Here is a 27,138-nt window from a genome sequence, read left to right as displayed (position 1 = left end):
AGCGCCTCTTTGCTGGTCTCCTTGAAAGTGCCGCTCGATAAAATGGATAACAAAGCCCACTACCTGCGTGTGCAATGTACGCTGTATACGCTTATCAAGACATACATGGTCTTCTCTGATATCCAACTCTGCAGAGGGACGCAAAAGTGTTGCCGCGGAAATCCGGCTTGCTAGGATTAGAATTCATATCTGCATTAAAAAGGTGTCACTAAGCGAAATTTCTGTTTAAAGTTCTACAGTGAATCAGGAAGAAAGAAGAGGATGCCGCACGCGTATAGCGCCAGCCGAAATCGCCGCCAGATCCCCAGGTGGTCGAAATTATTCCGGAGACCTCCACTACGGCACCTCTTTTCTTCTTCCTTCTTTCACTCCTACCTTCCTCCCTTCCCTTGCAGCGTGGTTCAGGTGTCCGCCGAGATGTGTGAGGCAGATACTGCGCCATTTCCTTTCCTCAAAAACCAATTTACCAATTTACTTTATGCCCACCTTTCTCGATGGCTGAGACGACGACCGGGTGGCTTCCGTGGATGCGGAACCCGAACTCTCCGTTGCTCTTCTCTATCCGCACGGTCTTGGTGGCCTCTAGATGGGAAAAAAGGAAAGAAAAAAAAGAACAAGAAGCCAGCTGCATCCACACAGCTTCTCTCGACTTTGGCGCGGATCTAGAGCGCCATAACTCTGTGCACCTATGTGCGCACGAAGTTGAACTTAGTTGCACAGGACCTCAGAAATTGGATTAGCACGAAGAGAACCCGAGAAGTATTTTTCCCTAGAAATATATGGAGTGCGACCCCTCTTCCCACCTCGATATGGTCCTCCAAGACCGCCCACTCCAGAGCCAGGCTTAGTCAAGTGACGCGATTGCGCACTCTTGATGAGCGCCTGTATGACACCCTTAAGGCCCGATGGATGAACTTTACGCACAAGTCGAAAATACAAATATCGCTGTAAGGTAGGTATGCCATTGTCTGGTACGGTATGGTATGGTATGATTTTTCTTATCTCTCTCCAAGTTGTTCTTGAGCTGCTGTGTCTTTCTTATGTTAATACTTTTGATAATGTTGATAATGTTAATGCTGACCATGAACCCTGTACTTTGTATTTCTTGTTGACGTTACCGACCACTGTATTATGAAACGACTACTCCCCCCTTTATGCAATGCCCTAAGCCAAGGGCCATTAATGGTAAATAAATGATGATGATGATGATGGTATGGTATTGTCACGTAGTGGTCTGGTCGCGTCTTGCATCCCAAACAGAACGATAAAACCACGTGCCGGCAGCTTTTAAGAAAGGACAAACAACCATTAGAAAGCTTTGCGTCGGTGTGGTATGGAACGATATGCTATGGTATGGTATGGTATGGTATGGTATGGTATGGTATGGTATGGTATGGTATGGTATGGTATGGTATGATGTAATGTAAGATATGATGGTATGATGTATGGTATGATGGTAAGGTATGGTATGCTAAGCGTATCGTCCCGGAGCTGCACGTGGGCTATGAGACATCCTTGGGGAGGGCTCCGTGTTAAATTCCACCATCTGGGGTTCTCTAACGCACACTCACACCGCTTTAGCAGCTGAACGCAAGCCACTGAGCCAACACGGTGGGTATACAGTTTTGCAACTGAATTCCTGCTCTACCATCCGCTGACATTCCCGTCTATCGTTCGACTTCCGTATTTGTTTCCAACCACTAATTCCAACCCACGTATAACTTTAATTCCGAATGTGCAGCGCGGCAACCATAAACTTCATTCTATTATCCAGTGTTCCTTATCCTCTGCACGCTTCTTTATCTCAACCCAAAACTAAAAAACATGACTCTGGCACATGCCCAACAATTCTGGACAAAAGCATTTTTGAACGGGAGATAGCTTATTAACGCAGTTTTTTTTTTCATATATTATAAGATTTCACTACAACCATCAATATGTTCGCAGATATCCCGTCAACAAGGTTGCAGTTTTTTGCTATTAACGTTTCTCCAATCGTCAAAAGCGTTCCCCATTTGTTTTCTTTAAAGGGTCAGTCTACTGAATTTTATCGACCATATTTTCTTTGCGGCAACCGATAGCTCTTTACTCAAATTACCGTTTAGCCAGCTGTGTTGCCAAGGAGTGCGGTAGAACATTTTAAAATAGAATTTATTAATGTGGGAACACATCTGTATGAGATGGTAGTCTCATCTGGCAACCATCTGGATTTCCGCCGCGCGGCGACAAACATGGCGGCGCCCGTCGAAACCGGGCCTCTCGCTTCGGACTGAATTCTCGTTGTTGCTGCCTTTTTCAGTGCGTTCACTGGCCATAAATTGGGCGCCGGTCTTTCGCTTCGTTTCATCTCGCCTATAAGAAAACATATAAGAGATAAATTTGCTTTATTTTAATAATTATAGTGACGATTCTGCCGCTCCTAGGCTTAAGTGGAGAGTCGGTTTGTTTACAGCAAAGGTTCCCGTCCTGACAACCAGATGGCGCCACTATAGGCTGAGTTTATTTTTGCGTCTGTGCTAGCATACGCTGTACTAAAAGTGGGAATGTGCCTGCGTTTTGCGTACGTGTAACTATAAATATTCATGTGATTTACAGAAAAAGCGAGCGGTACGCTTTCTACAGTTTACTAGAACAAAACGTGCGTTTCTCTGACATTAGGGCATGCAAATGGTACATAGTATATTCACTTATGCTTCTACAAAAAAAGACTACCACCTCTTGAACAAAATGAACGTTTGGGGTCGCCACCATGCATTTTTACGCGACTTTTAACACCGAAATAAAATATAAATTTCTGCCTAAACCAGGAGCAGTTGCCTCGTTATTGATGTTATAGGGCGCCAACTACCAGCATATGCCATTATTTATACACTCATCTCGATGAGTAGACTGACCCTTTAAGGCAGTCTTAGCTGCTCGATATGAGCGATGGAACAAACTTCAAAATAAAAGATTTTGCTAGACAGCGGAAGAGTGGACCATTACCTTCAATGTTTCCATAACAGTATCCCACAGTTTTTTCAACATTCAAAACTTCTCTTCAGGAATTTTTGAGATGTAGTTGGGCCCTTGGCTTAGAACTGCATAAGACGACAACCAAGAAACATAGAGGGCGCCACGCGCACACGTCCCGACCTCTTTACTGAGTGGATGTCGTCTTACGCTAGCCTTTATGAAGCTGTTTCTTTCTTCATTTCTCTATCTCTCGCCTTTATGTATTGGAAGATAGGCAAGAGTATCAGTTAACACGACATCCCTGCGCCTGTGAGTGAGTGTTAGAGAGCCGCGCAAGCAAAGTGCCGAAACGGGAGAAGTGCGCCGCAAGGGGAGGCAGATGGAGAGATGTACGGAGCGGAGCGGAAAACGTCTCTTGCGGAACAGTAATCTACTTTCAGAGCGCGCGTTAGATTCCCATGCGTCTCTCTATCTCTTTATTATAGAAAATAGGTGCTGGTACGCGCGTGCACTGAATCGCTAAAAGCGTGCAGTGACAGGGTAGCTATACACTCCCTCAGTCGATCAGGAGCTGAAATCTCAAAAAAATTTGCGCTCCTGTAAGAACGAAATCACTTTTTAATGAAGCGCGTAGCACTGACCGCTTGTGATAACTATAGGTAATATGATCTCAATCACCAGCCAATCGCAGTTTTTTGAGATAAGACTGTACAATTACTATCGCACTCAGTATAAGCTGCAGCGCGCAAGACATAGTAGGGGCCCAGTTTATGCAGCAGGCCTGGCCCAGAAACGCTGGAAAATTATACTTTCAGTGGATGATGGAAAAGAAACAGATCAACTTGAATTTTTCTCTATGTTCGGCGCTCTTGTGAAAGCTCATTAATTTGTTATCATGCGGTAATATCAGTCGGTTCACTTCTGACACGTTGCAGGCATTATTGAACGCAGATCATATTGAGCGCGTCTGAAGTGATGCAGTGCAACAATTCTTTTCCCCAACAATTTCTTCAGTCCTTTTTCATTGATCTGTGATGTCATAACTGATGTCTATCAATGTAATTCACTGGCTGTTATCAAAGCCTAAGCTGGCCAGTGTCAAAGATGCAAAAGAATGGATCGCGAAAAGAATCGTTAAAAAATAGACGGTTTTATCCTGGTAGACAGACGCTCCGTCAGCCAATCGCGAGACTATTAGCGTAAAAATCGGCCATGAGCAGAGCCCGTAGCATTATAGTCATTCATAATAGCCTAAGAAAAGTGTAGTCAGTCGGCAGCCAATCGGGATCTGTTCTGATAAGGCACTACACGTAGTACGCTGAACCCTTAAGTCCTTGCCGACCACGTGAAAGCTAGACGTTCTGTCCGCTAATCACGAAAATTCACGAAGCTTTTAGCGCTCATTTAACAACGCCGCATGACCGAACAAAGTTCGTAGTTCTGGTGAACCGATCTAGTTAAGACAAGCTAAGTCGCTAGCTGATCAGCCTCGTCCTGCTAAGGCAGTACAAACGCTCTGAGTTTCTGAAAGTATGCAGCCTATTAGAAGCTCCATAAGCTCTGTCATCCACTCACGACCATTCACAAAGCTTTCCGATTGCGTGCGCGAGAATAGCTTCGGAGCGAACACCGTCTCTCGTGGGATTAATCCCGATGCGTGAACATAGCTATCAGTTCTGTCCCAAGCCGTACCGTGATTGGCTGAAAGCAGTCTAGCTACAGCATCTCTAACACTGTGCGGTTCTAAGCGAGGCACGATATCGGCGATATCGACGCCGAACGAAGATTGGGAGACGTGCATGTAATGGGCGGCGGCCCAAAGTCTGGCCCTCGCAGCAACGGATGAAACTAGCTGTAGGAGCATCAGAAGAGAGCGTCGCTTTCCCATAAGCAGAAGCGACGTGTCTCTGCTGCTGCTACGCTAGATCTCGACTTCGCACCCCCCCTCCTCACGCCCCACGTGCGCTCAGTAGCGCCGGCACCTCGATAATTCTTGCTGACAGCTTCAACGCTGTCATCTGCGCGCGACGCGTATGGGGGCGGCCAACAAATTAGATTGGTCGCCGCGGCCTAAATCGATAACGAGTGCGGCGAGTTCTCGTTCCGTCGCCCCTTCCCCCCCCCCCCCCCCCCCCCCCCCCCTTCCGCTTCACCCTCACTGGCTCCCTCTTTGAGTCACTTTAGTCTTTATTCGGTCGTTGTCGTTCGCAGATCGTTCGCTGCCCACCGTCTGCTTCTTTCTCCTCGTACCTCTCACCCGCGCGGCCCCCGTCTCGAGTGAGTTAGAGCCCATGCGACGCACGTCGAATGTATCTAGCGTAATGAGCGCCCTCGTAATGGGTACGCCGAAGGCTTGCCTTGCGATCGCGCGTTGTACCCAAAGTTCGCCTCCCTATTTAATGCTTATCTCGTTCGGCAAGGAAGTAAGGCTTGGAGTGTGTTTCTAGTCTTAGTTATTAACCGAAAGGTTACTCGTCTCTGAAAAAAAAAAAAAAAAAACTGACTGAGGATGTACGAGAACGTTTTATTTATTTATTTGTGACGCTGAGTGTGCCGCGCGGCATAAAACGTGGTGTTAGTGACGAACGGTATAATACGTTACAAAAACGCATGAAGCCCGGTTGCGTGTAAAAAGTCGCCTAAGCTTCGGGCGTAAATGTTTTTCGTTAGCCACACGTGCAAACTAAAGTCATTGTTTGAATACAGGCCTGCCTCTTGAAGAACTCGAGCGTGCACCAGCGAGGTTCCTGGGCATGTCCACAGTAGGTGGTGGACATTGGTGTCGGAAGCGGCTGCTTCGCAGTGAGGGCATTTTTACGGCGCAGGAATCTTGTCACTTTGCCACAAGACGTCTTCACAAAACGTTTTCAAGAGCCCAGTTTCAAACAAATATTACAGCACAAGGGGTAACGACAGCCAACGTGACTAATTCAACTCTGCTTTCATTATCGTACGAGATGCCTTAAGTCCATCTGAGCGAAAGGACATTCAATTAGAGCGCGTGTTCGCCTTTAGAGCTGCGAATGAGCAGCTGTAAAATTCCAGAGTGGAGCCCTGTCAAGCTGATTTGCCAGCAGCTTCAGTTACTATATTATTTTATAGCGACAGCTACATAAGGTGCTGTACAGATGTCGCTATAAGTTCTAAAGTAACTACGAAAAAAAAAAAAGAAATGCCCAGACGTCTCGCCTTCGTCCGTGCCGAACGGGTGACTGCGATATCAACATTGCCCATTTTTTGTTTACAAAAAAAAGCGCCTGAAATACCAAGGACAATAAAAAAAATTGGCAGTGGTTTAGCTCTGGTTAAACCTGGATGATTGCGAAAGCAACGAGGAGAGAGAGAGAGGCGATGGAGAGCGCGCGGATGGAGAGCTAGCGTGCCGGCGGCCCCGGCACGCTAGCTATGCGCCGCTACTGCGCATGCGCGACTGGCGAGTGCGGCAGCGGCACCTCTGAGTCACCCGCGCAGCGACGGCGACGGCCGGCCAGCTGTGCGCCGTGTGACGTCACTGATCCTCACGCATGCGCAGTATGGCCTTTCGTCAGCTCCGCGAAATGGCTGGGCGACTCGTGTAGTGTTGCTTTCGCAACAAACACTTTACTTCGATCTGATTTGTATATTAGCCATAGAAATAGCGAGTGGCGTTGGGGTGGTTTAAAGTGGAGTTAACCCACCACAGTCGACTCGCGATGCTGATTATCTGCATCGCACCTTATCTCTCCCGCTTACCACCAATCGCCGAGCAACTTGACCAGCGCAGTGAGAAAAGAAAGAAATCAGTGTTTCGTGGTCGGCCCACTCACCGAAGCAGCGGTGCGCTATCCGGCGGTACATCTCGACGCTGGCCTTGCGGTGGATCATGCGGTGCGTCATGGTCACGTACTGGCGTCGGAACTCGCGCTCGGACTCGGTCGAGTCCGGCGAGCTCGGGCGACTCGGCGACGATGAGGACGAGGAAGAAGGCGACGAGTCCGACAGCACGCTGCTGCTGCTACTCTCTGCGCGGACAGCGGGGCTGAGCACTTGACCCCATTGCACGTATACCTCATAAGCTATACGAAATCACATACAAGTGGCGTCATACATTTCACCTAATAAGTGACCCCACATAAGTGACCTCATACGTGTAGCCTAATATGAGGCTCCATACAAGCGGATTCGTACAAATACCCATATATGTACTGTCCAGTCTCAATGCGGGAACTGCTGGCCGACTTAAAGGGGAACCTAAATCAGCGAGCAGCGAATGTGTGAAACTTGCAGGTAAAGTATGCGAAGCCTTTTTGGGCTAGCACTTGAAATAGTGAAGTAAGCGCTGATTAAAACTCGGACGCCCTTCAACCTTCTCCGCAGCGCACAGCGCCAAGTGGGGGGCGCATGATGACGTCATCGAAGGTATCGGTACATTTCTAACGCACAAACGCCTGCTTTGAAGGAAAAAAACAACGCCACCGAAGGCGAATCCTGCCGAGAGTTGTTTGGCAGCGTCTTATGCGTCAGAGGATAGTGTGGCTGACGACAGCTGTAATTTGAAATCATAACTTCCGTGACATCACGCTGAGTTTCTCTGCACTCCTTAGGTGCATTGAGAAGAAGCGCAAAATTCAATCGTTGATTACGTCACTATTTTAAATACTAGTGAAAAAACACTTGGCGTGCTTTACCTACAGCCTACATAGATTTAAGTACTTGAATATCTCGAAATTCTCAAAAACGTGCTGCAGTTGCCCTTTAAGTGCCCAAACACCTGGCGATCGACTTCAACTTAATTAGCTCAAACAAAAATCGGCCGGTACCATCATACGTGAAAAACACAGAACCAGGTCGCATGGGGAATCACTGAAGTGACCCTTTGCAAGCATTTATTACAAACAGTATTTACTGTAGTCAGATACAACTCAAGAACGTAGCGGCAAAGGTCGTTCAAGAGAGGCACTGCAGCAATTGGCGTCGACTGATTCTCTTGACGTTGTAGTTAATCCCCTTAGACCTGCTAGCGTGACATCGCGGGGGTGGCGGATATTAACAAATTAATTCCTATAAGATTAACCGCAAGGTCCTGAAGATAGGTCGCCGCCATTGACTAGACGGCCTCCTTCGTGGAGCGACTGTCGCTTAGTTCTTGAGTTGTACTCGACTATGGACCAAAACCATGAAAGTGGTAAAAACTGATTTACATTCGGAGAGTAATATAAAACACAGAAAATTCTTCACCGGCCAATCAACTCTCTTTCAAATATTAACTAATTTCTTGCAATGAGCAGACGGGCGTTCCTACTACTATTCCTTCTGTATTCACATTCCCTGACGTAATTACACTTGAGTACGGCTCTTCAAGGCACTAAAATGATGTGAAGTAGAGCAGATTGAAGTGAAATGGATAGAAATGACCTTGTACTGTAGCCCAAGTGGCCCCGTCTATTGCTACCGCAAGAAGTAAAGCTCCCTCTCCCGTTCTGTCCGTCTCTCTCTCCATAAAAACCCACCACCATTTGGCTGGTCGAAAGCGATTGGAATCGCACTTTTACAAAGCATCTACTCAGTTACAAAGCTAGCTAGTACTGTCACTTAGCGTAACTAGCGTTAGTATTTTTATAAACTCTATTTCACTTACTCTTCGAACAGGTAAACACCGCAGATACGACGACGATATTAGAGCGAGCGCAATGTTAAATGCAGTCGACTTGATGGGGACTGAGAATTCGTTCGGATAACGTGCAGTTCAAACGCAGTGCAGGCACTTTAATACACCTGACGCTGACGTTTTCACATGTTAGTTGGAATAAACGCTAGGTTCGAATTAAGCGAGTTCAATTTAACTAGAGCCCACTGTACTCGTTCCTGAGTGAGCTCGGCATCTGTAGGCCTCATGTCATGTAGAGAAGCCATCGACTGTTAAAGGTGCACTGAAGAGGAATCTGAACTCGTCTTTTTGCCGCGGGAACTCAATCTACACGTTCCGAGCATTCTTAGAAACCTCGATTTATTGCCCTGTGTGGCCGATTTCCCTAATAAAATCGAATTAACGTCCGGCTCCCGCCTTTTTTTTCGAATTCTCCCTCGTATGGTGGGCGGAGTCGACCAACGCGGGGAGTGCCTTTCACCCAGTCCCGTGGCGGTTTGCCGCCCTGCCATCGGCGGAGTAATACGTAGTAGTCCGTAGAAGCAAATAGTCCGCGTGTATTTTTATTTCTGCGGGCTTATTTTGCGGTTATATTATCTGCGAATGAAACTATTTATTCACGGAAACCTAAAAAACAAAATGAAGCGAAAGCAAAGCCTCCACGGAGCTGGCTGAAGGGCACTTCACGCTTTGGTCGACTCCGCCCACCGTACGAGGGAGAATAAAAAAAAAGGCGGGAGCCGGACGTTAATTCGATTTAATTAGGGAAATCGGCCACGCAGGGCAATAAGTCGCAGTTTCTAAGAATGCCAGGAACGTGTAGATCGAGTTCCCGCGGCAAAAAGAGGAGTTCAGATTCCTCTTCAGTGCACCTTTAAATGCTTCCATTAAACGATAAGAAAAAGCGTCTCTCCCGTTCGTGATAAGCGCAGTATGCTTGAACGTTGAAGCCAAGAGCTGATAAACGCCGATCCACTCGCATCACCATCAGTAAGAACGCAAAGCACATTTCACATGCTTCGAGAGCATGTCCAAGAATGCTTGACCGTTTTTATTTCACTTTTTTATCATTACGTTAATGCGATAGCCTTACAAGACTCATCGGGGGGGGGGGGGATGTGTCGTTGTTCATGAAATTCGCGCACTGCATGGAGGGAAGTGACGTCATCAGACCGGATGATTCTCATTGGCTGGAGGAAACTGACGTCACCAGAGGTGATAATTACAACAGAAATGAATGAGGTGATGCCACCATACCGGAAATGACATCACTTCCGGTAAAGACGTCAACAGCTTCTAATGCTATTGCACTCAACATTAAGGCAATTAGGTATCTCTGTGTGAATTTTTTGTTATCATTATTCTTAAAGCACGAGAGTAACCATCACCCATAGTGGAGCGCTGAATTCACTAGCCAGGCTTCACAGCAGTAAGAATCAATAACAGCTTTACGAAATGTGCACGGACAACCAGCCGTCCTTGAAGGGAATTTACAAATATGTCCACGATCTGAAGTATTTCTGTTCACATTTCTGCACCTTTGGTCCACATAGCAAGCGCAGAAGTATGAAATTAACAAGATTTAATACGCTGACATTCCTAGCGGCAATCAGATACTCACCTTTTCTAGCTCTTCTCCTGGATGCTTGAAATAGAAAGCAAACAAATCTTAGTAATAGATACACAATTCGTGAAAGTGATTGCAATTTAATGACAATAATTTTATTTAATCCAACATTCAGGTACCACTGGAATTCGTTGCTAGGACGGTGTTTGGAAGTAAATGGTTGCTTGTATGCGAAAGGTTAAGCCGTATTTCAGTGTGAAATATTTGACACTGATCTGAGCGGGAACTATAGTGCCAGATGTCGGTGAAAACATTTTACTCTATCCAGACATCGATAACTGTTCTTTGCTTTACAGCAATTTAGTGTAATGAAGGAGGACATTGCAATTTCCATGCCAAGCCACGTGCTGTGATGTAGCTAACTTTGTTCTTCGTGCAATGCCTGTCGAAACGTTTCCGGGAAATAGTAACACGCTCACTCTCTGACTGACCGACCGACCGACTCACTCACTCACTCACTCACTCACTCACTCACTCACTCACTCACTCACTCACTCACTCACTCACTCACTCACTCACTCACTCACTCACTCACTCACTCACTCACTCACTCACTCACTCACTCACTCACTCACTCACTCACTCACTCACTCACTCACTCACTCACTCACTCACTCACTCACTCACTCACTCACTCACTCACTCACTCACTCACTCACTCACTCACTCACTCACTCACTCACTCACTCACTCACTCACTCACTCACTCACTCACTCACTCACTCACTCACTCACTCACTCACTCACTCACTCACTCACTCACTCACTCACTCACTCACTCACTCACTCACTCACTCACTCACTCACTCACTCACTCACTCACTCACTCACTCACTCACTCACTCACTCACTCACTCACTCACTCACTCACTCACTCACTCACTCACTCACTCACTCACTCACTCACTCACTCACTCACTGAGTGAGTGAGAACGCGAAGGTTCTCATTAAGTCACTGAGCTCAATGTCTCCCACCCACTGCTTTGCAAAACTCCAGTATTTCATTTCGTATACGTGCCTCTAAGAAGTGCTCGATTTTTTTTTACAGCGCAGATAAATGACTTCTTCGCTCGGAAACGACTGACTGGCGTCATGACGAGGAGCATTCTCTTGAGAATGTCAGAATCGCAATTGCGACGCTAGCAAAAATTCCTCATCCCGCTGTTGTGGAGCCGCATAACGCCTGGCAAGCTCGCTGCGCAGAGAGCGCTGCGCGGAATACGACGTCCTGCTCCCTAATTAGAGCCGAGCTACTCCACTCGCAGCGAGACAGAGATCGTTGTGCGGGGCCCGCTGAGACGTGAAATTCCGTGCGTTACTCGTCCCTTTTCTGAGTTAAGCCGACCATTATCTTGCGAGGCTGCAGAATTTCTAGAAATTGGAATTGTATGTAAAACGAGAGGCCGTTCCAAACAACTGGATCTCACTTCAAAGCACAGTCCAACCTTTTTTTGCTTTCATTTTTTTTTCAATTCGTAAAAACCTCGTTTTTGTTGCTGTGCAGGTAGCTCACGCCACACACAGTCATGCGCTGTCTGATTGTAGCTCGCATTTCCTAATTAAACTGTACCGCGCAGTACTTACTCTTTTTTTTTCTTTTTGCTTTCAGCCATTCTATCCCTGTGCGCCCGATCTGCAGGGCGGTAGTATTGTTTCCTCATTTATAGTGCGGGACTACCATAGCATGTATTCACATACTTTTCGAGCTTGCACTGCAGGCCTTTGTACTGCATCTGGCAGCATATTCTTTCTTCCAACAGTTGGTGTAGGTATACATGAAACATGTGATATCCGCATACTGATTTCGAAATACGCAGTGAAGCACTTCATACCAAAAATTACGATTGGGCGTAAGTCTGCTTAAGAGCGGTAATGCCAAAGCCTTTCCCTTTCATCTCTTTCTCCCTCCCTTTTTTCATGCTCGAACCCGCGATCTTTACGGAACTCTAACCCCGCGACCTTCACGTGACTCAAACCCATGACTTTGCGGGACTCGAACCCACGACCTTTGCTGGACTACAACTTATCATTTACAGTTCGTGAGGACACTTTTGCGGACAGCCTCTACTGCAACTTCCGTCCATGCCACTCATAAGCCAAGAAAGGCTTTAGCCTTAAAAATTTAAACAGGCAGGTGAAACCTGCCAGTTCTGGGCGCACAATGGAAAATTAGCGTAACTGCTATGGTAAATAAGTGTCACGTGTCAAGTCCGATTAAATTCGTTAACATATGGTCTGGCGTTGTTACAGAACGTTAAAAGCGAAGTAGAATTTGCTTGACGGCGTCACTACCCTCGACGACTTGCTGCAAATCAGAACCTTGTCGCAGGCAGGTGTCGCAAGGCGATGTGTTTTTGAGGCACAGGCGATGATCTAAAAATACCCGGTGTAATTTCAAACTGGGTGTTAAAGCGTTCACGGTATCCCTGCTTCTGGAAATGTACCAGAAAATGCGGCATGTCCTGAAGCGGAGAGTCTGTTCGTTCTTAATAGAGGCTACTGGGCGCTATGAATATCTATTGTTATTTGAGATATGAAATGCACTCGTCACTGACAGGATTTAAATATAGAGATTGACTACCAGCAGCAGACCCTTAGAGTGTCTACAGTGTTACTCTCATTGCATCAGCCGCCGCGATCGCCCGTTTTTGTCTTTCGTACTAACGATTTACAAAAACCAAGGTGTGACATGAGAGAAAATACTGACGACATGACGAACGCTTTTAGCGAAGATCTTGTCACTACTACAGTGGTCGTTAGCAATATTTTAGTGTAGATTAATCAGCATTAATTTATTCATACACATAAAGCTCAATGTAGGACAACATTATTGGCACCGAATTCTGTGAATGCTTTGCTCAAAAAAGTGTGACTAATTCAGTTGCTCTATACTGGGAGTAGTTGACATCCTTATTCTTTTCTTCTTATTTATTTATTCTTTTCGTTTTTGTAATCAATTTAAAGCAGTTGAACACATTCTAAGGCGATTGCAAGTTCAACTGCACAGAACCCACCATACTACAATTAAGCTGACTTCATAGCGAAAATATGCTCTTGGAGGTACCAAGAGGAAAAAAGTTCAATTGACATTGTAATAATGACGTGTTTGTTGCTCAAGCCAATGCCTAGAGAAAGGCATAGAAAGCATTCCATTGCGTTTGGAATCCCTTTCGGATCTCGCAGGTTATAACACAGCTTTTCGTTCGTCTTGCTCCAATGCGCATATAAAGGCGTTATGCCCCCGCGATCTTCGTCCATTAGATGTGTCTTGTTTACGAGATAGGCTTCATTTCGTATTTTTTTTCTGGTTAATCGCTGTGGTAATTGAGTTTCTCATAATGCGCCACAGTTTCTAATTACCCTTTTTGCGCAGTTCGTAGAGCGAAAGTGCTTTCTTTATACAATCCCGACATTCCTCCTCCTCCGCTGATCTTTTGTTCGTTTTTATGCGTCCTTCATGTAGCGCCAAAGCGGGCTGCACTGCACTGGGGGAGGACGTTTATCAGCTTGGAAAGAGGCCATCGCTGGCATGCCGCAAATGCATCGACGATGGCCGCCATTATTTCCGCTGCGGCCTTGTTCGTGGCCGGAATGACCGCATCAACGCAACCGCCCATTCTCTCTCGGTGGCTAGCGGCCGGCGTCTCGGTGGTGAGCGCCGTCGGGAGCTCGAAACCGCCGATGAAAAGGCAGAAAAAGAAACAACAGCTCCTTTGCTTCGATCAACTTTTTTTTTCTTTCAAAATTGTTGCTTGTAGAGCTTCTGCGCGGAAAGTTAGGCATAATGATCCACTCTGCGCAGATAGGGAAGACGGTGTAATTAAATTTGATAGCCGCACAAAATGTGGGGAATGAGTAAGAGCGATTAACGATATAATTTTCGGGAGGTTTTTTTTAGTTTGGTTGACTCAGAGAACCTCGCTCGCAAGCGCTACTCTGCGCGCAGAACCGCGCGTCTTGAGCCAACTACTAAGTCGACGCCTGGCTCGCTCGGCAAACTACTTCGAATCCTGACTCGCTCAGCATTGGCTAACACGCTCGTTCACTCAATCACCAACCCGCTCATTGCAATCAATCAATAAATCAATCAATCAATCAATCAATCAATCAATCAATCAATCAATCAATCAATCAATCAATCAATCAATCAATCAATCAATCAATGAAAAATGACGTGCTGTCAGCGGCGAATAATTGCCTTCTCGATGGAAATGACTGAACAGCGAATACAGACGGGACGGAAGAGCACAGAAATGTATTGTGTTCTCTTCCGTCCCTTTTGTGGTTCATGGTTTATCGGGGTTTAACGTCCCAAAGCGACTCAGACTATGAGGGACGCCGTAGTGGAGGGCTCCGGATATTGCGACCACCTGGGGTTCTCTAACGTGCGCTGACATCGCACAGCACACGGGCCTCTAGAATTTCGCCTCCATCGAAATTCGGACGCCGCGGCCGGGATCGAACCCGCGTCTTTCGGGTCAGCAGCCGAACGCTGTAACCACTGAGCCACCGCGGCGGGGCACTCTCCCGTCCCGTCTGTTAACACTGTCCAGTCGTTTCCAACATGCACCAATCAGCCCGACTAAGCCCTGTTCTTGAATTACCTTCTCACGCGAACACTCTAAACACTTACAGTTAGTCCTAAGATGCTGTCTCCAGGCTTGCAGCTCGTGTTCGCTGCTAATGTAGAGCCAGTTTGTTTGCCTGTAACTTCTTGTGTGTATACCTGTAAGGACAAAAAGTAAGACGCAGAGCTCCGGCTGGTCACTCTAACACGAAAAAAAAAAAATGTTCTCATGCGACGAGAGTTGGAATCGAGGCCGAAACTTTGTGACTAAGATATTATAATACATGACAAAGGTGACCACATCCACTTATCTTTTGTTTTCTGTTCAGCGCTCAATACTCGTCAACTCGTAGTCATTAGTTTTAAGCGCACGCTCATGCTACGCTGCCGTCATAGAGTATATCGATATTACCCATAGGGAAAATGCGTGCTGCGTTCGTTCGCGTGCCGTATACAGGTGCAGGAATGCCGGGAAGCGCGCACTTCTTATCTGGGTTGGCTGGTGTTTGACAAAAAATGTGGATAAAGTCATAACAACACGACTTTTCTCTAGAAATGCTTTGCTAATTGTACACGCCTCTAATGTGAAGCATCCAGTTGTCTAAATTTATTAAATAAGCGAAAAAAGCCCCATTAAAAGAATTTAACCGTCTTACAGTGGAGAGTACAGCGACCTAGCTATGATTCTACAGCACGATCCATGTTTCCAGTCAAGTATTAGCTAAGACAAATAGGAAACATCCTCTTTGTGTCAATCTCGCGATGGGTGAAGATATGTTATAAGAAACTCTCACAGACGGTGGCGCCTGTTTTTCCTCCAGGTAATTTTGAGGAACTCGATGTCTGTCATGCCATCATGTACAATAATGAAGTGGCGTCACTTATCCCTTCTATATTTCTTGCCTTGTTTCACGCAGGGATTGCGACCTCACCCAGATGTTGCGCAACTTTTACGTACGTAGCAATCACGTGACTTCGTTGCTTTCACACTCTCCAATCGCACATGAACTGTATAGGTGCTGAGGATGGGCCATGGGCAGAAAGCGAAAGGCTAAGGCCTAGCAGGGTTTGTAGAAAAGGGAGTTTTACAACTGCGTTGTTTTGTTAATGTTTTGATCGCGTGGTCTCTTTTGCCGTAGTTTTGGAGCCACATTCCTAGGACCCTCAAAACATTAACCAAAACAACGAACCAAATATGCGGAATGATCCGTAGGATAACGAATAAAAGAAACGGGCTAAAGGAGGCCGACGCAATCAGGATAGTCACTAGCTTGGTGATACCACGATTGACGTACAGCATGCCGTACCACAAGCTAAACCGGGAGGAAATCAATCAAATTGAAGCCCAAATTAGGAAAGCATATGAGATCGCGCTAGGACTTCACCCCAGAGCGTCGACACAAGAGCTCATGGAACTAGGAGTATTCAACACCTATAACGAACACAACGAAGCGGTCACATTCTTTCAGAAAGTCAGGCTAGCACAATCCAAGGTAGGAAGGCACCTACTAACGAGACTTGGCCACCGAGACGCAATAAGGGAGATCGAGAATTAGACTGACATACCACAAAAGATTAGGGAAACGTTCGTGGTCAGCCCTATACCAAAAAACATGAGCCCCCTGCGCAACACAGGGAGGAGAGAGGCTAGGGCAAGAGCTCTAGGCCGAAGCCTGGCAAGGAAATCGAACGTCCTCTACGTAGATGCTTCCACGTACAGAGACAGAAAAGAGGCGGTCGTAGCCGTCGTTAACAACCAGGGAAAAGAAATATCCAGCATGTCAGTTAGGACTGGGGATATAGACACGGCGGAGGAGGTGGCAATAGCTTTAGCCATCACGGAATTGCAAACAGAAACAACAAGAGCTACACAATAGTAACAGACTCACAGGTCGCATGCAGAGGCTTCCTAACGGGAAGAATAAGCAAGCAGGCCGGCACCCTCCTCAGGGAGGCGACAAAACTCAAAAACGAGCAGAATGTGGTATGGGCACCTGGGCACAGAGGAGTGGAGGGAAACCTTAAAGTCGACGCGATAGTTCGAGGTTACACAAACCAAGCGAGCGACGACAAGGGGGAAACCAACACTATACTCTGAACAGCTACGGAGAGCTCACCATGTTTTGGAAGTGAGGACGCCGTAAATACCCGCTTCCCCACAAGACACTCACAAGACATCAGGCAACTACATGGAGACGGCTACAAACAAACTCATACCCAAGTCGCTACATATACAATAAGATTTGGCCTACGCAATACTCTCCAGAATGCGTGTGGTGCGGAGAGATAGCCACCCTTTACCACTTCACATGGTGCTGTCGGGCAAGGCCGATAGAGCCCAAAATTACAAACCCGTCAGTCGAGCAGTGGGAGGAGCTTCTGTCCAACTCCGACCCGCAAGACCAGCTTGTGCTGGCTGAGTGGGCCGAAGAGGCAGCAAGAACCAAAGGCATCCTGTACCTAGGATTACCACCTGCAGCTCAAGACTCCAACCCCTAAACCCTGTCCCATTTTTCAGAATAAAGTTTTTACTACTACTACTACAACTGCGTGCAAATTAGGCAAAGACGGCGTTCAGAACGTTCGAACGGGCGTGCTCGCAGTTCTCTGTCAGCGGTCTTCTTCCTCTTTGCTGGAGCGGTAATAGAGGCGGTGCGGAAGATTTGAGTATAGGCATCCTAATCAGTACGATGAACGCCTACGCTAGCGATGCAACAGTAACAAGCATTTCAGTAACAAGTTCACCTAAACGGCTTTAGTGATCACGATCTACTTCAGGTTACAATTAGTGTTCCACTACCCTTTTCAGGGATCTCAAAGAAAATAATACGTGATTATAACAAAGCAAACTACTCTAAAATAAACAATGAACTTGAAGTATTTCTCAACCGCACGCTACTTCCTTCTTTTTATAATCGCTCGGTGGAAGATAACTGGGTATGTTTCAAGAATAAAATGTCTGCTCTAATTAACAAATATATCCCGTTGATCTCGATAGCAAATGACAAAACAAATCCTTGGTTTACTAATGCACTACGTAAGCTCAGGAATAAAAAGAAACGTCGGTACAATACCGCTAAACGCGTCAATAATGCTCCTTCGTGGGAAAGGTACAGCCTTTGCTTAAAAACGTACTGTTCTGCCTTAGCTGCAGCCAAAAATAAATATTTCTCCACAGATTTACCTTCTCTCTTAAATTCGAATCCGAAAAAGTTTTGGCGAGTTATATCACCTGACCGTGACTCTAACAAGATAGCCTTGCATAGCGATACAAATACTCCCCTCCCTGACAATGAGTGCCCCTCTGCGTTTAATACGTTTTTTTCATCGATTTTCAGCCGCGAGGATCATACCAATGTACCTGATGTTGCTGACTATGACTGGCCATTCATGGAAAGTATTGAAATCTCGGTGAAGGGAATTGCATGTCTTATTAATAATTTGAAGATTTCTACTTCATCTGGTATTGACAATATTAGTTCCAAGATATTAAAAAATACCATTTCTATATCCAGTAACATTCTGTACCATATATTCAAGCAGTCTTTGTCATCGGGACAGCTGCCTAATGACTGGAAAATGGCAAAAATCATACCCATATTTAAAACTGGGAATAAACACTCCCCGGAAAATTACCGTCCAATTTCATTGACCTGCATTTGCTGCAAGATGCTGGAACATATAATTGCTTCTCATATTTATAATCACCTAGAGTCCAATAAATTCTTTTTTCGCCATCAACATGGTTTCAGGAAAGGATTATCATGTGAGACACAGTTACTCGAATTCACGACTGACCTGCACCTTAACATGAACAATAACCAGCAGACCGATTGCATTTTCCTTGACTTTTCCAAAGCCTTTGATCGTGTAGCTCATTGTCGCCTTATTGCTAAATTAACGGCACTTCGATTTGACTCCTTCACCCTAACATGGCTTCGAAATTTTCTTTCGAATCGTCAACAGTTCACAGTAGTTAATAATATTGCTTCGTCTCCTACTTACGTTACTTCTGGTGTGCCTCAGGGCAGCGTTTTGGGCCCTTTACTCTTCCTAATTTACATAAATGATTTGCCACTTAATGTTTCTTCTCGCTTGCGTATTTTCGCTGATGACTGCATTATTTACAGATCAATTAACAGTACTGACGACCACCTGGCCCTTCAAAATGACCTTAGCCTAATTCATAGTTGGTGTAACACCTGGTTAATGGCTTTAAATGTGTCAAAATGTCAGGTAATTTCTTTTAGTCGTAAGCGTGATAACTCACATTTTTATACAACGTCAATAATAAAGAATTGTTACATACAGTATCGTATAAATATTTGGGTGTTCAACTAACCGAAAACCTCTCCTGGACAGACCATATTGCAACCGTTTGCGCAAAAGCTTCAAGGACATTAGGTTACCTACGTCGTAATCTGGGTAATTCACCTTCCAACATCCGAAAATTGGCCTATCAGACATTTGTTCGTCCACAGCTCGAATATGCATCATCCATTTGGTCCCCACATCCTACATACTTAACCGACATGCTTGAATCAGTCCAGAACCGAGCTGCCCGTTTCATTTCACGTAATTATAGCCATCACTCCAGCGTAACGCAAATGAAACTCGATCATTCCATACAGCCTTTAGTTCTTCGCCGTTATATCGCTCTGTTATCCTTGTTTCACAAATATGTTTATAATGCCACACAATCCACACTTCATACCCAGACCGCCTCGAACACGTCTCGTCGATTAAATAACCACTTAAGTTTTGCGCGCATGTACGGTACGACACATGCTTTTAACTTTTCCGCACTCCCTACCGCCATTCGCTTGTGGAACAATCTTCCTGATCACATTGCTTCCGAGTCAGATCAAGCAAAATTTCGTCATCTCCTACACGAGCATTTTTCACGATAGCACTTACAAATCACTTTATCTTGTCTCTTACACTTGGCAATCTGCTTTGAACTTCTTGTGATTTTCTTTTTTCATTGCTACCTCGCTCTTGTGAATTGCTATTTTATGCTGCGTCGTGTGTTCACTTGTATGCCTTGTATATATTATTGCTTTTTTGCGTCTTTTTCCCTGAATATCACTTCACGAATTGTACTCCCTGATATGGTCATTTTTTTGTGTTTTTTGCGTTTTTCTTCTTTTTTTTACTTTCTAGTATTAATGCCTTACGTTAAGTTTTACTCATGTTATTTCCTTAAGTGTACCTTGGTGGCCTTTCATTACTACAGTTGTTCCTGTTTCATGTTTTGCTGCTTACTCTGTAACCCCCCTTACACAATGCCCCTATGGGGCCTGTAAGGTATTTTAAATAAATAAATAAATAAATTTAGATATACTTTTAGAGGCATATCGCCAACAAAGCGGCACGGAACCTGAAAGCCGCTATGGAACTTGAAGTGCTTGTCCCGAATTTCCGATAATGGGTATGGGACACGTGACAGAACCGATACAACTGAGCTTGCGCCTGCTGTCCTCAGATTATATTAGGGCGCAGTGGGGGCAGGCAAGGGAGTGCCGGAAATAATTGTTTGATCCCTCCTTCCGCTGCGGGACTCCATCCGCCCACACTGCCCAGTTAAGGGTGACGTGCAATCAATCTAACCGGATCTCTTACCGGCGTCTTCGTCATCGTCGTCGTCGTCGAACATGTCGGCCGAAGCGAAGGGCATCGGCAGCCGCGGGCGGCCGTAGTCGGGGCAGGGCGCCGAGCGGCGCCCGTCCGGACAGTGCCCGCGGCTCAGCGGCCGCTCCCAAGAGTAGGCCCCGGGAACGTGGTGCTCGCGCACTTTCTCGCCGCACTGGCTGCACACGGCCGCGTCCAGGGCCCTGCTCTCGGGGCTGCGCGGCAGGGACCGCGAGCGGCGTCCCTGCTGCAGCTGCCGCCAGTGTTCCTCGGCGGCCACCGCGTGGGCGCACGAGGCGTCCATCGTCTCCCAGCGGACGCGGGCTGCGCGCTCGCGTCGGCGCCGGTGCTCGACGCTGACTCCTCCTTGCTGCTTGGGGATGGCGCCGCCGCCGTCAGGCTGCTGCCTCTGCGTCTCGGGTGGCCGCCAGCGGCTCGTCGTCGACGTGGAACTGTCCGTCACGTCGGTGCTGTCGCCGTTGCGCGTCGAATCACCCTCGGCGGCCACCACGCTCTTTCCATCCGAGTCGGTCGTGGTCGTGGACAGGTTGGACCCGTGGCTCGTCTGGTCGGCGGCGGCCGGAGGCAGGTCCATGTTGAAGCTCCCCGAAGTCGTGGCGCTGTCGAAGCTCGGAGTGGGCACCTCCGAGTCGAGGTATTCGGAAGACGAGTAGTGGAAGGGCTCCTTGGGCTGGTCGGGGGAAAGCGGTGGTGGTCTCTGTGTTGCCGCTGGCCGCTCTGCTGGTGGCTCCGTGGGTGTGTGTCGCTCCGGAGGTGGCGGTCCCTGTTCCGGTAGCGGGTGCTCTGGTGGCCGCTCTTCCGATGGCGGCCGTTCTTCTGCAGGTGGTGACGTGTTTAATGAAATAGGTGGCGGAGGCAACGGAGGAGGCGGTGTGTCCGGCTTGCTGACAACGTCCGGCACCGGCGGCTGGTAGCGTTCGGTGATCTGCTGGTCCGAGTTGCTGTTCTCCTCAGACACCTCGGAAACTGTGGAGAGCTCGTCGTATTGTCGAATCTCGGAGCGGCTGATCGCATTCTGGACGTCGCGGAACGTCATCAAGGGCATCATGATGGGTTCCATGTCGTCTGAGTCATCGTCGTTGCGGGATGAGCACGGTCCTCCCTGGTCGAAGAACGTCGTGCGCGTCAGATCGGGTGGCTGGTGGGGTGCTGCGCATTCGGAAAACTCGTCGGCTTGGGACGTGGGCCTGCTCTCGGCGTCTCTTTCCAGGGCACCATCCTCGTCGTCGGACTTGTCAGTCCTGTCTTCATCTTCATCATCGACTCCTTCGGCGCGTCCCAGCGAGTACTCGCCGGACTCCGAGGACAGCAATTGCTCTTCCTTCTTGGTCGATTCGTCTGACGAGTCGTTGTGGCTCTTTTCCGTCTCCTCAGAGGACAGGGCCGCTTCGTCCGGATCCCGAAACACGTCCTTCGAGGAGGCCTCGTGCGCCTTCGGAGAAGGGGTCTTCGTACGCGCACCGTTTCTCGATGACGGCGAGCTGAAGAGGCTGGCCGATGACGCTGTCTCGAAGGACGTGTCGGTGCCGTCGCGACGTGGCTGGCTGCCACTGCTCGTTTCTGCAGACTCCCTGACCTTGGCAGAGTGTTCGGTAGCCGTGACGTATTCGGAGGTGGTGCTCTCGCTGGTCGTGTCCTGCCGGCCGGCGTCTGCGTTTGCCTCTCGCAGTTTGGCCGCCACGGCAGGTCCAGAACTGCTGGTGGAACGTTCGCTCCGCGAGGATTCGCGCTCCGTGAACTGGCTGCTAGACGACTCGCTTTCCGGGGACGTGAGTCCCTCAGCCTGCGCGGGGTGGGTGCTTCGCTTGTCTTCTCTCCTGTGGGACTCCTTGGAGGGGTATTGCTTGACAGACGACGGGTGTTCCACTTGCGGTCCTGAATAATGGGTGCCGCTCACGTCTCGCCTGCTCTCTCTGCTTAGCGCGGCGTCTTCGTGGTTATGGTTGCTGGGAGCAGTCCTCGAACTGCTCCTGGCTTCCCTGAGCGGGTCGATTTTAGATAGAGCCCTGCTTAGCTCCTCCATGTGACCCTTGGTGCGGGGGCTTTTCAACTCCAGGCCACCGTCTTCGAACCTGACGGGCATCAAAGATGACCCGTCTTGCTTCACCTTTACCTGCTTGTGCGGCTTAGGAGACGGGAGCAGCCTCTGCTGCTTGCTCACGAGGTCTACCTCCATCACGTCTTCGTCGCTGTCGTCGCTAACGGACGTGCCGGCTCGGCGCGCATCCTTGGCCTTGCGCCGCCGGGCGGCCTTGTGCTTGGCCCCTCGCGCGGCGCGCGGCGACAGCGTCAGGTAGGCCGGCAGCGACGCCTTCGTCCGGTAGACAGTCTCGGTCTGCGTGGCCTGCGTCTTGACCAGAGCCCGTCGGCGTCCGAACGAGGATCTCTCGAAAGAATCTTGGTAATAGCGAGCGTCCAAGAGCCTTTCTTGGGAACCGTCCGGCGTGGATACGGCGCGGCGCCCCAGCGGCGTGGACGTGGCGGCGGGGCCCCCGAGGCTCAGCTCGACGTCCTCAAGACCGCCGGCGACCGTGTTGCTGCGCACGAGCGCGTTCGAGTCGAAGCTGACGTGCTTGGCCCGGCGGTCGTCGAGCAGGCCGTCGGGCACTGCGACGCCGCCGTCACTGCGACGCCTCCACGAGGCGTCGTTAAGGGCGTCCACGCTGTGACACTGGCCCAGCGTGACCCGCTCGTACTGGAAGCTCAGGTTGGACGGTCGGGAAGCGCAACGCGACGCGTAGCTCAGGTTGCTGCTGCTGGCCAGGCTGCCTTGGCTCGTGCTGCCGTAGCTGTTGCAGCTCTGGAGCCTCGGACGCGCCGAGAAGGACCTCGAGTGTACCACGACTCGCACCGAGTCGCTGTCGGTGGCGTCGAGGTTGCCAAATCGTAGCTTCGGGTCCTGCAGGCAGAACGGCTTGGGCCGCCGACGGAAGCCCGAGCTGGCGAAGTCGTCATCGTCGTCCTTGCCTCCGGACGGCGGCGGAGGCGGCGGCGGGATGTTCTCATCGCTGGAGGCGCGCTGGACGCACGAGAAGAGGGCCGCGTTGCAGGGGCTTCCTCCTCCGGTGGCGCTGCTTCCGCCCTGCGCGGCCAGGCAGCCGAAGAGGCTCCTGGCAGCGCCTTTGTCGTCGAGGACGGCGATCTCCTTGCGCGTGATGCAGTACTGCTCACGGATGTCCTCTCGCGAGTAGATGGGGTGCCCCTTGCGGCTGCGCAGTGCGCTGATCTTGCGCTTCATCATGTCATCGTCGGAGTCGTAGGCGATCGTGTCGGCCGAGAGGTCTACCTGCGTGCCGGCGTCCACCAGGTCTAGCGGCGCGGCAGGGCGCAGTGTCAGCCGGGACGCGTCCAAGGAGTTCCCTGCGTGACAACGAAACGCGGTCATGAGCAACGCACACGTCCTTCTTTCGTATTCGAGGCAGAAAATGCACACCCTGTGTGGGGCAAGTTGGAAGCTATTGCTTCATAAACGAACACTGACAGTGTATAAAACAACCAGTTGTGAAGAATGGTGGGTATACTAACGTTGAACCTGTTGAATCATAACTGGTCATGGTGGTAACGACGCTGCTGAACTCACTCGGACGAAATAACAAATTCGAGTGCGGCAGAATCCGAAGAAGACTAGCTCCAGTAAAACTTCAGGAATAGTGCTTGCTAAAACCTGCTGAAGCCTGTGTATACATCGACCCGTAACATAGGTATATGTGCCGTGCGTACAAAACACAAATGTGCTGGAAACATCACAAAGAAGCCTCGCCTTGAATTTAAGGAGAAAATTTGCTCCCATTGGAGCGATGTATTCTCGAAAGGCAGTTCATGGCAACGTTTCTTTTTAACCCTACACGCGGCAGGGAACTCGGAGCGTGATGTGCTTGCTTAAAAGGAACACCAGCAAGCGGGACCCCTCGTCGTTGCCGCCACTATGACGGCGTCTCTTCCACGTGCAAGACCTTGGCAGTTTAAAAGCCAAAGTTAAGGGCGCAAACATCGACAAACGCGAGCGAGAACGTGACCCGGTGTCAAAGAGCCGTCTTTCAGAAACTGTCGTTCGTTTCTTCCTTTGCTGCGCGAGAGCCACCGCGGTAAACGAACGGGAACACAACACTACATTTGTTCCCCTACTCGAGAGAGAGTTATTCGACCACCAAGGCCCCACGCGCGCCCCGAATGTGAAATGCAATTCATTTCTGACTGTCCGTAAATCGAATTCTATTTCGGTGGGGCCGTTTTCACGGCGTGATGAATCCCGGTCGACCGCGCGTCGGCCGGTCGGAGGAAGCACTCAGGTTTATCAGCGTTTACGATGGTCTTTGTTTGGAACGGACGCCTGCAAGGAAAAGAATTCAGTAGAAAGAGAGAGCAAGAAGGATGGAAAAAGAAAGTAGCTGGAGTCAGTGGTCGTCTTCCAGAGTCCAAAAGCTAAAGACATAGACAGAGCGACGGCAATGTGTTTGGCGGCGACATCTCCCTTTGCGCACCTCTCTGGGGCATTCCACACGCTTCCATCGGTTTCGCCGCCGTCTAGTTAAATGGCTTGCACAAACACCATCCCAGGGAAGACCCGCTCCTTACCATTAACTGTTTCCCACAATCCGTCAATGCTTGCCTGTTGCCCTGCCGTCAAAGTGGCGAGACAACGCTTTGAGCTTCGACCGCCTCTTTCGAAGCTCGCCTAGAGGGCACGCTGTTGGACGGAACAAGAAAACTAAAAGGTGAGGGAATGAGTTAGGGACGATAATTCGATTGGGTTTCCCTGCGACTTCGTTACGGCGGCGTCGTTTGCGCAGTTCCTGTTTTAGCCTCTAGGTGGCGGAAGTAGTAAGGCGAAAGGCAGTCACGTTTTCTTTCGCTCTCGTATTTTCAGTGAATTTGCCGAACGTTGTGATCTCAGCGCGGAAGTTTCTTCCGCATAACGCGTTGCTTTAAAAGCAAAACACTGCCTGCGGCGCTTCGAAGCGAAGTCGACCTTTGAACTTACAAGCAACGAACAAGCAGAAGCAAGGGTGCGCATAGAATGTCTTCACAATGCCTTCACACAGGAAGCTAAACTTGGAAGTCATGCGCTCGACAAAAAAAAAAGAGAGAGAGAGAAAAATTTTGATTCTGAACCTTTTAAGTATTCTTTATCAAAAGCTCTAAGTCCGACATTTTAAGCATTCTGTACTTGTTAAGGGCCGAGAGGGGAACATATAATCTTGCAAAGAAAACAAGTTGCCGAATCGTTTTTAAGAGCATTTGAAATTGTTGCACAGCTATCTTTTGCGGCAGTATGGCTGTATCAGCTGAATGGTGACCACCATCATCTGTAGTGAAGCAGCAGTTTGGGCTAATTAGTGAATGGTCACGACTAGAGGAACACTAATGCCCCCCCCCCCCAAAAAAAAAAAGCACAAAAAAAAGACATTTAAAATGCGCATGTCCTGTTGTTTACGTGGTGTCTGCGACCTTCTTCAAGTCGATACCAACGTCTATTAATTACAGAATTTGAGAAAAAAGTTACCAGTAAAAAAAAAGACAACTCTCGTCATGTACGATGTATTCTTAATTATGTACCGGCTTTGCTAAAAGTATCCAGGCGACAGGGTTTTGTTTCTTAACCGTGTAGTGTAGTACTTATGGCACCCGTTAAGCTCTAAATCTGTGTCAGGTAAAGACAAACATTGTTCTGGCATTTCTAAACATCTGGGTCTCTACGAGTACCGTAAGGGCTCCTCTACACTGTTGAGAAGCAAGCCCCATTGCTTAGATACTTTTGGCATACCATGCCGACCAGACGAAACACTTAACTCAAAACAAACGAAGAAAGCCAACAGCCATCGAAACCAAAGAAAGCATCGGGGAACGGTTATATTTTTCGAATATATTCGCCAGGATTACTGCGAACTTATCACCACTGAGAAATGCCGGTTAGTTTCACTGGTGACCAGACTGCTACGTTCAAGAGACACTTCTAGTTAAACCTCCCCTGCAACACTTAAGGCTTGATTCCCCGCTCTTTAGTGCTCAACCGGCCTGTTTTTTCGAAGTTTGGATTAAGTGTAGTCTCGGATGCTGAATGATTGGTACTCCAGGTCAGGATCCTTGAGTAGAAAGACAAAGTTACGAGGCTTGAAAACGGTAACTTTTTCGCTAGACAGCGGTAAAATTCAACTGCTGTGCAGATTTCATTCGCATCCAACTGGACGAAACCTTTCAGCCTGGCCACCGATCGCGTGAAGATCAATGGTTTCACAACAAACTGGAAAAGATGGCGTCATGCCGTAAGGACAGGTCTCCGGATGCTCCGAGAGTGTGGCACACAATCTGTCGTCTTACAAGCAAGACAAGGAAAATTTAACAAGCCTCGGCCTAAATTTTGACACTGGTCTCGCGCCTGACGAAAGTAAATTTGTTCGCACTGAGGAATAGGTAGCGCACTTTGTCCGCCGAAATGAAGCCTGCAAACGCCTTGTCAGTGTCTTTTCCTAGCTACGCACTCAGACATCGGTTACCTCCCGTGTCGAGCCTGGAAAAAAAAGATGCTATTAGAGGTCTCCGTACTAATCCTGTTATTGTAATACTCACGGCCGATAAGAATAACTCCACCGTACTGTTCGATAAGCGCGATGGCAGAAAGAAGATGATGTTATCGGAAGACGCTGGCACCAGGAATCGAACCCCGCACCTCCAGCATGTGAGGTGGATGCTCAAACGACTAGGTCACCGCTA

At 48.4% G+C, this 27,138-nt stretch overlaps 1 protein-coding gene and 1 non-coding gene across 3 annotated transcripts in view; both read right to left on the bottom strand.

Annotated features, from left to right (window-relative positions):
* Positions 1–27,138, bottom strand: part of LOC149359963 (uncharacterized) — a 262,381-nt gene that overhangs the window by 33,862 nt on the left and 201,381 nt on the right. For both annotated transcript variants that reach the window (XM_089572064.1, XM_089572063.1), the window contains exons 2-6: positions 20,398–23,787; positions 14,842–14,934; positions 10,203–10,226; positions 6,762–6,956; positions 487–582 (exon numbers count right to left, since the gene is read on the bottom strand). In XM_089572064.1, the coding sequence (XP_089428190.1) occupies positions 487–582; positions 6,762–6,956; positions 10,203–10,226; positions 14,842–14,934; positions 20,398–23,787 (3,798 nt within the window). The remainder of the gene's footprint in view (positions 1–486; positions 583–6,761; positions 6,957–10,202; positions 10,227–14,841; positions 14,935–20,397; positions 23,788–27,138) is intronic.
* Positions 14,653–14,724, bottom strand: TRNAS-GCU (transfer RNA serine (anticodon GCU)). The gene has a single exon. It is a non-coding gene; the product is annotated as a tRNA-Ser (tRNA).

The sequence above is a fragment of the Amblyomma mixtum genome, chromosome 2, assembly GCF_055824585.1.
Source record: "Amblyomma mixtum isolate Tamu chromosome 2, ASM5582458v1, whole genome shotgun sequence".
NCBI classification, from domain to species: domain Eukaryota; kingdom Metazoa; phylum Arthropoda; class Arachnida; order Ixodida; family Ixodidae; genus Amblyomma; species Amblyomma mixtum.
This window is presented reverse-complemented; position numbering and strand designations above follow the sequence as displayed.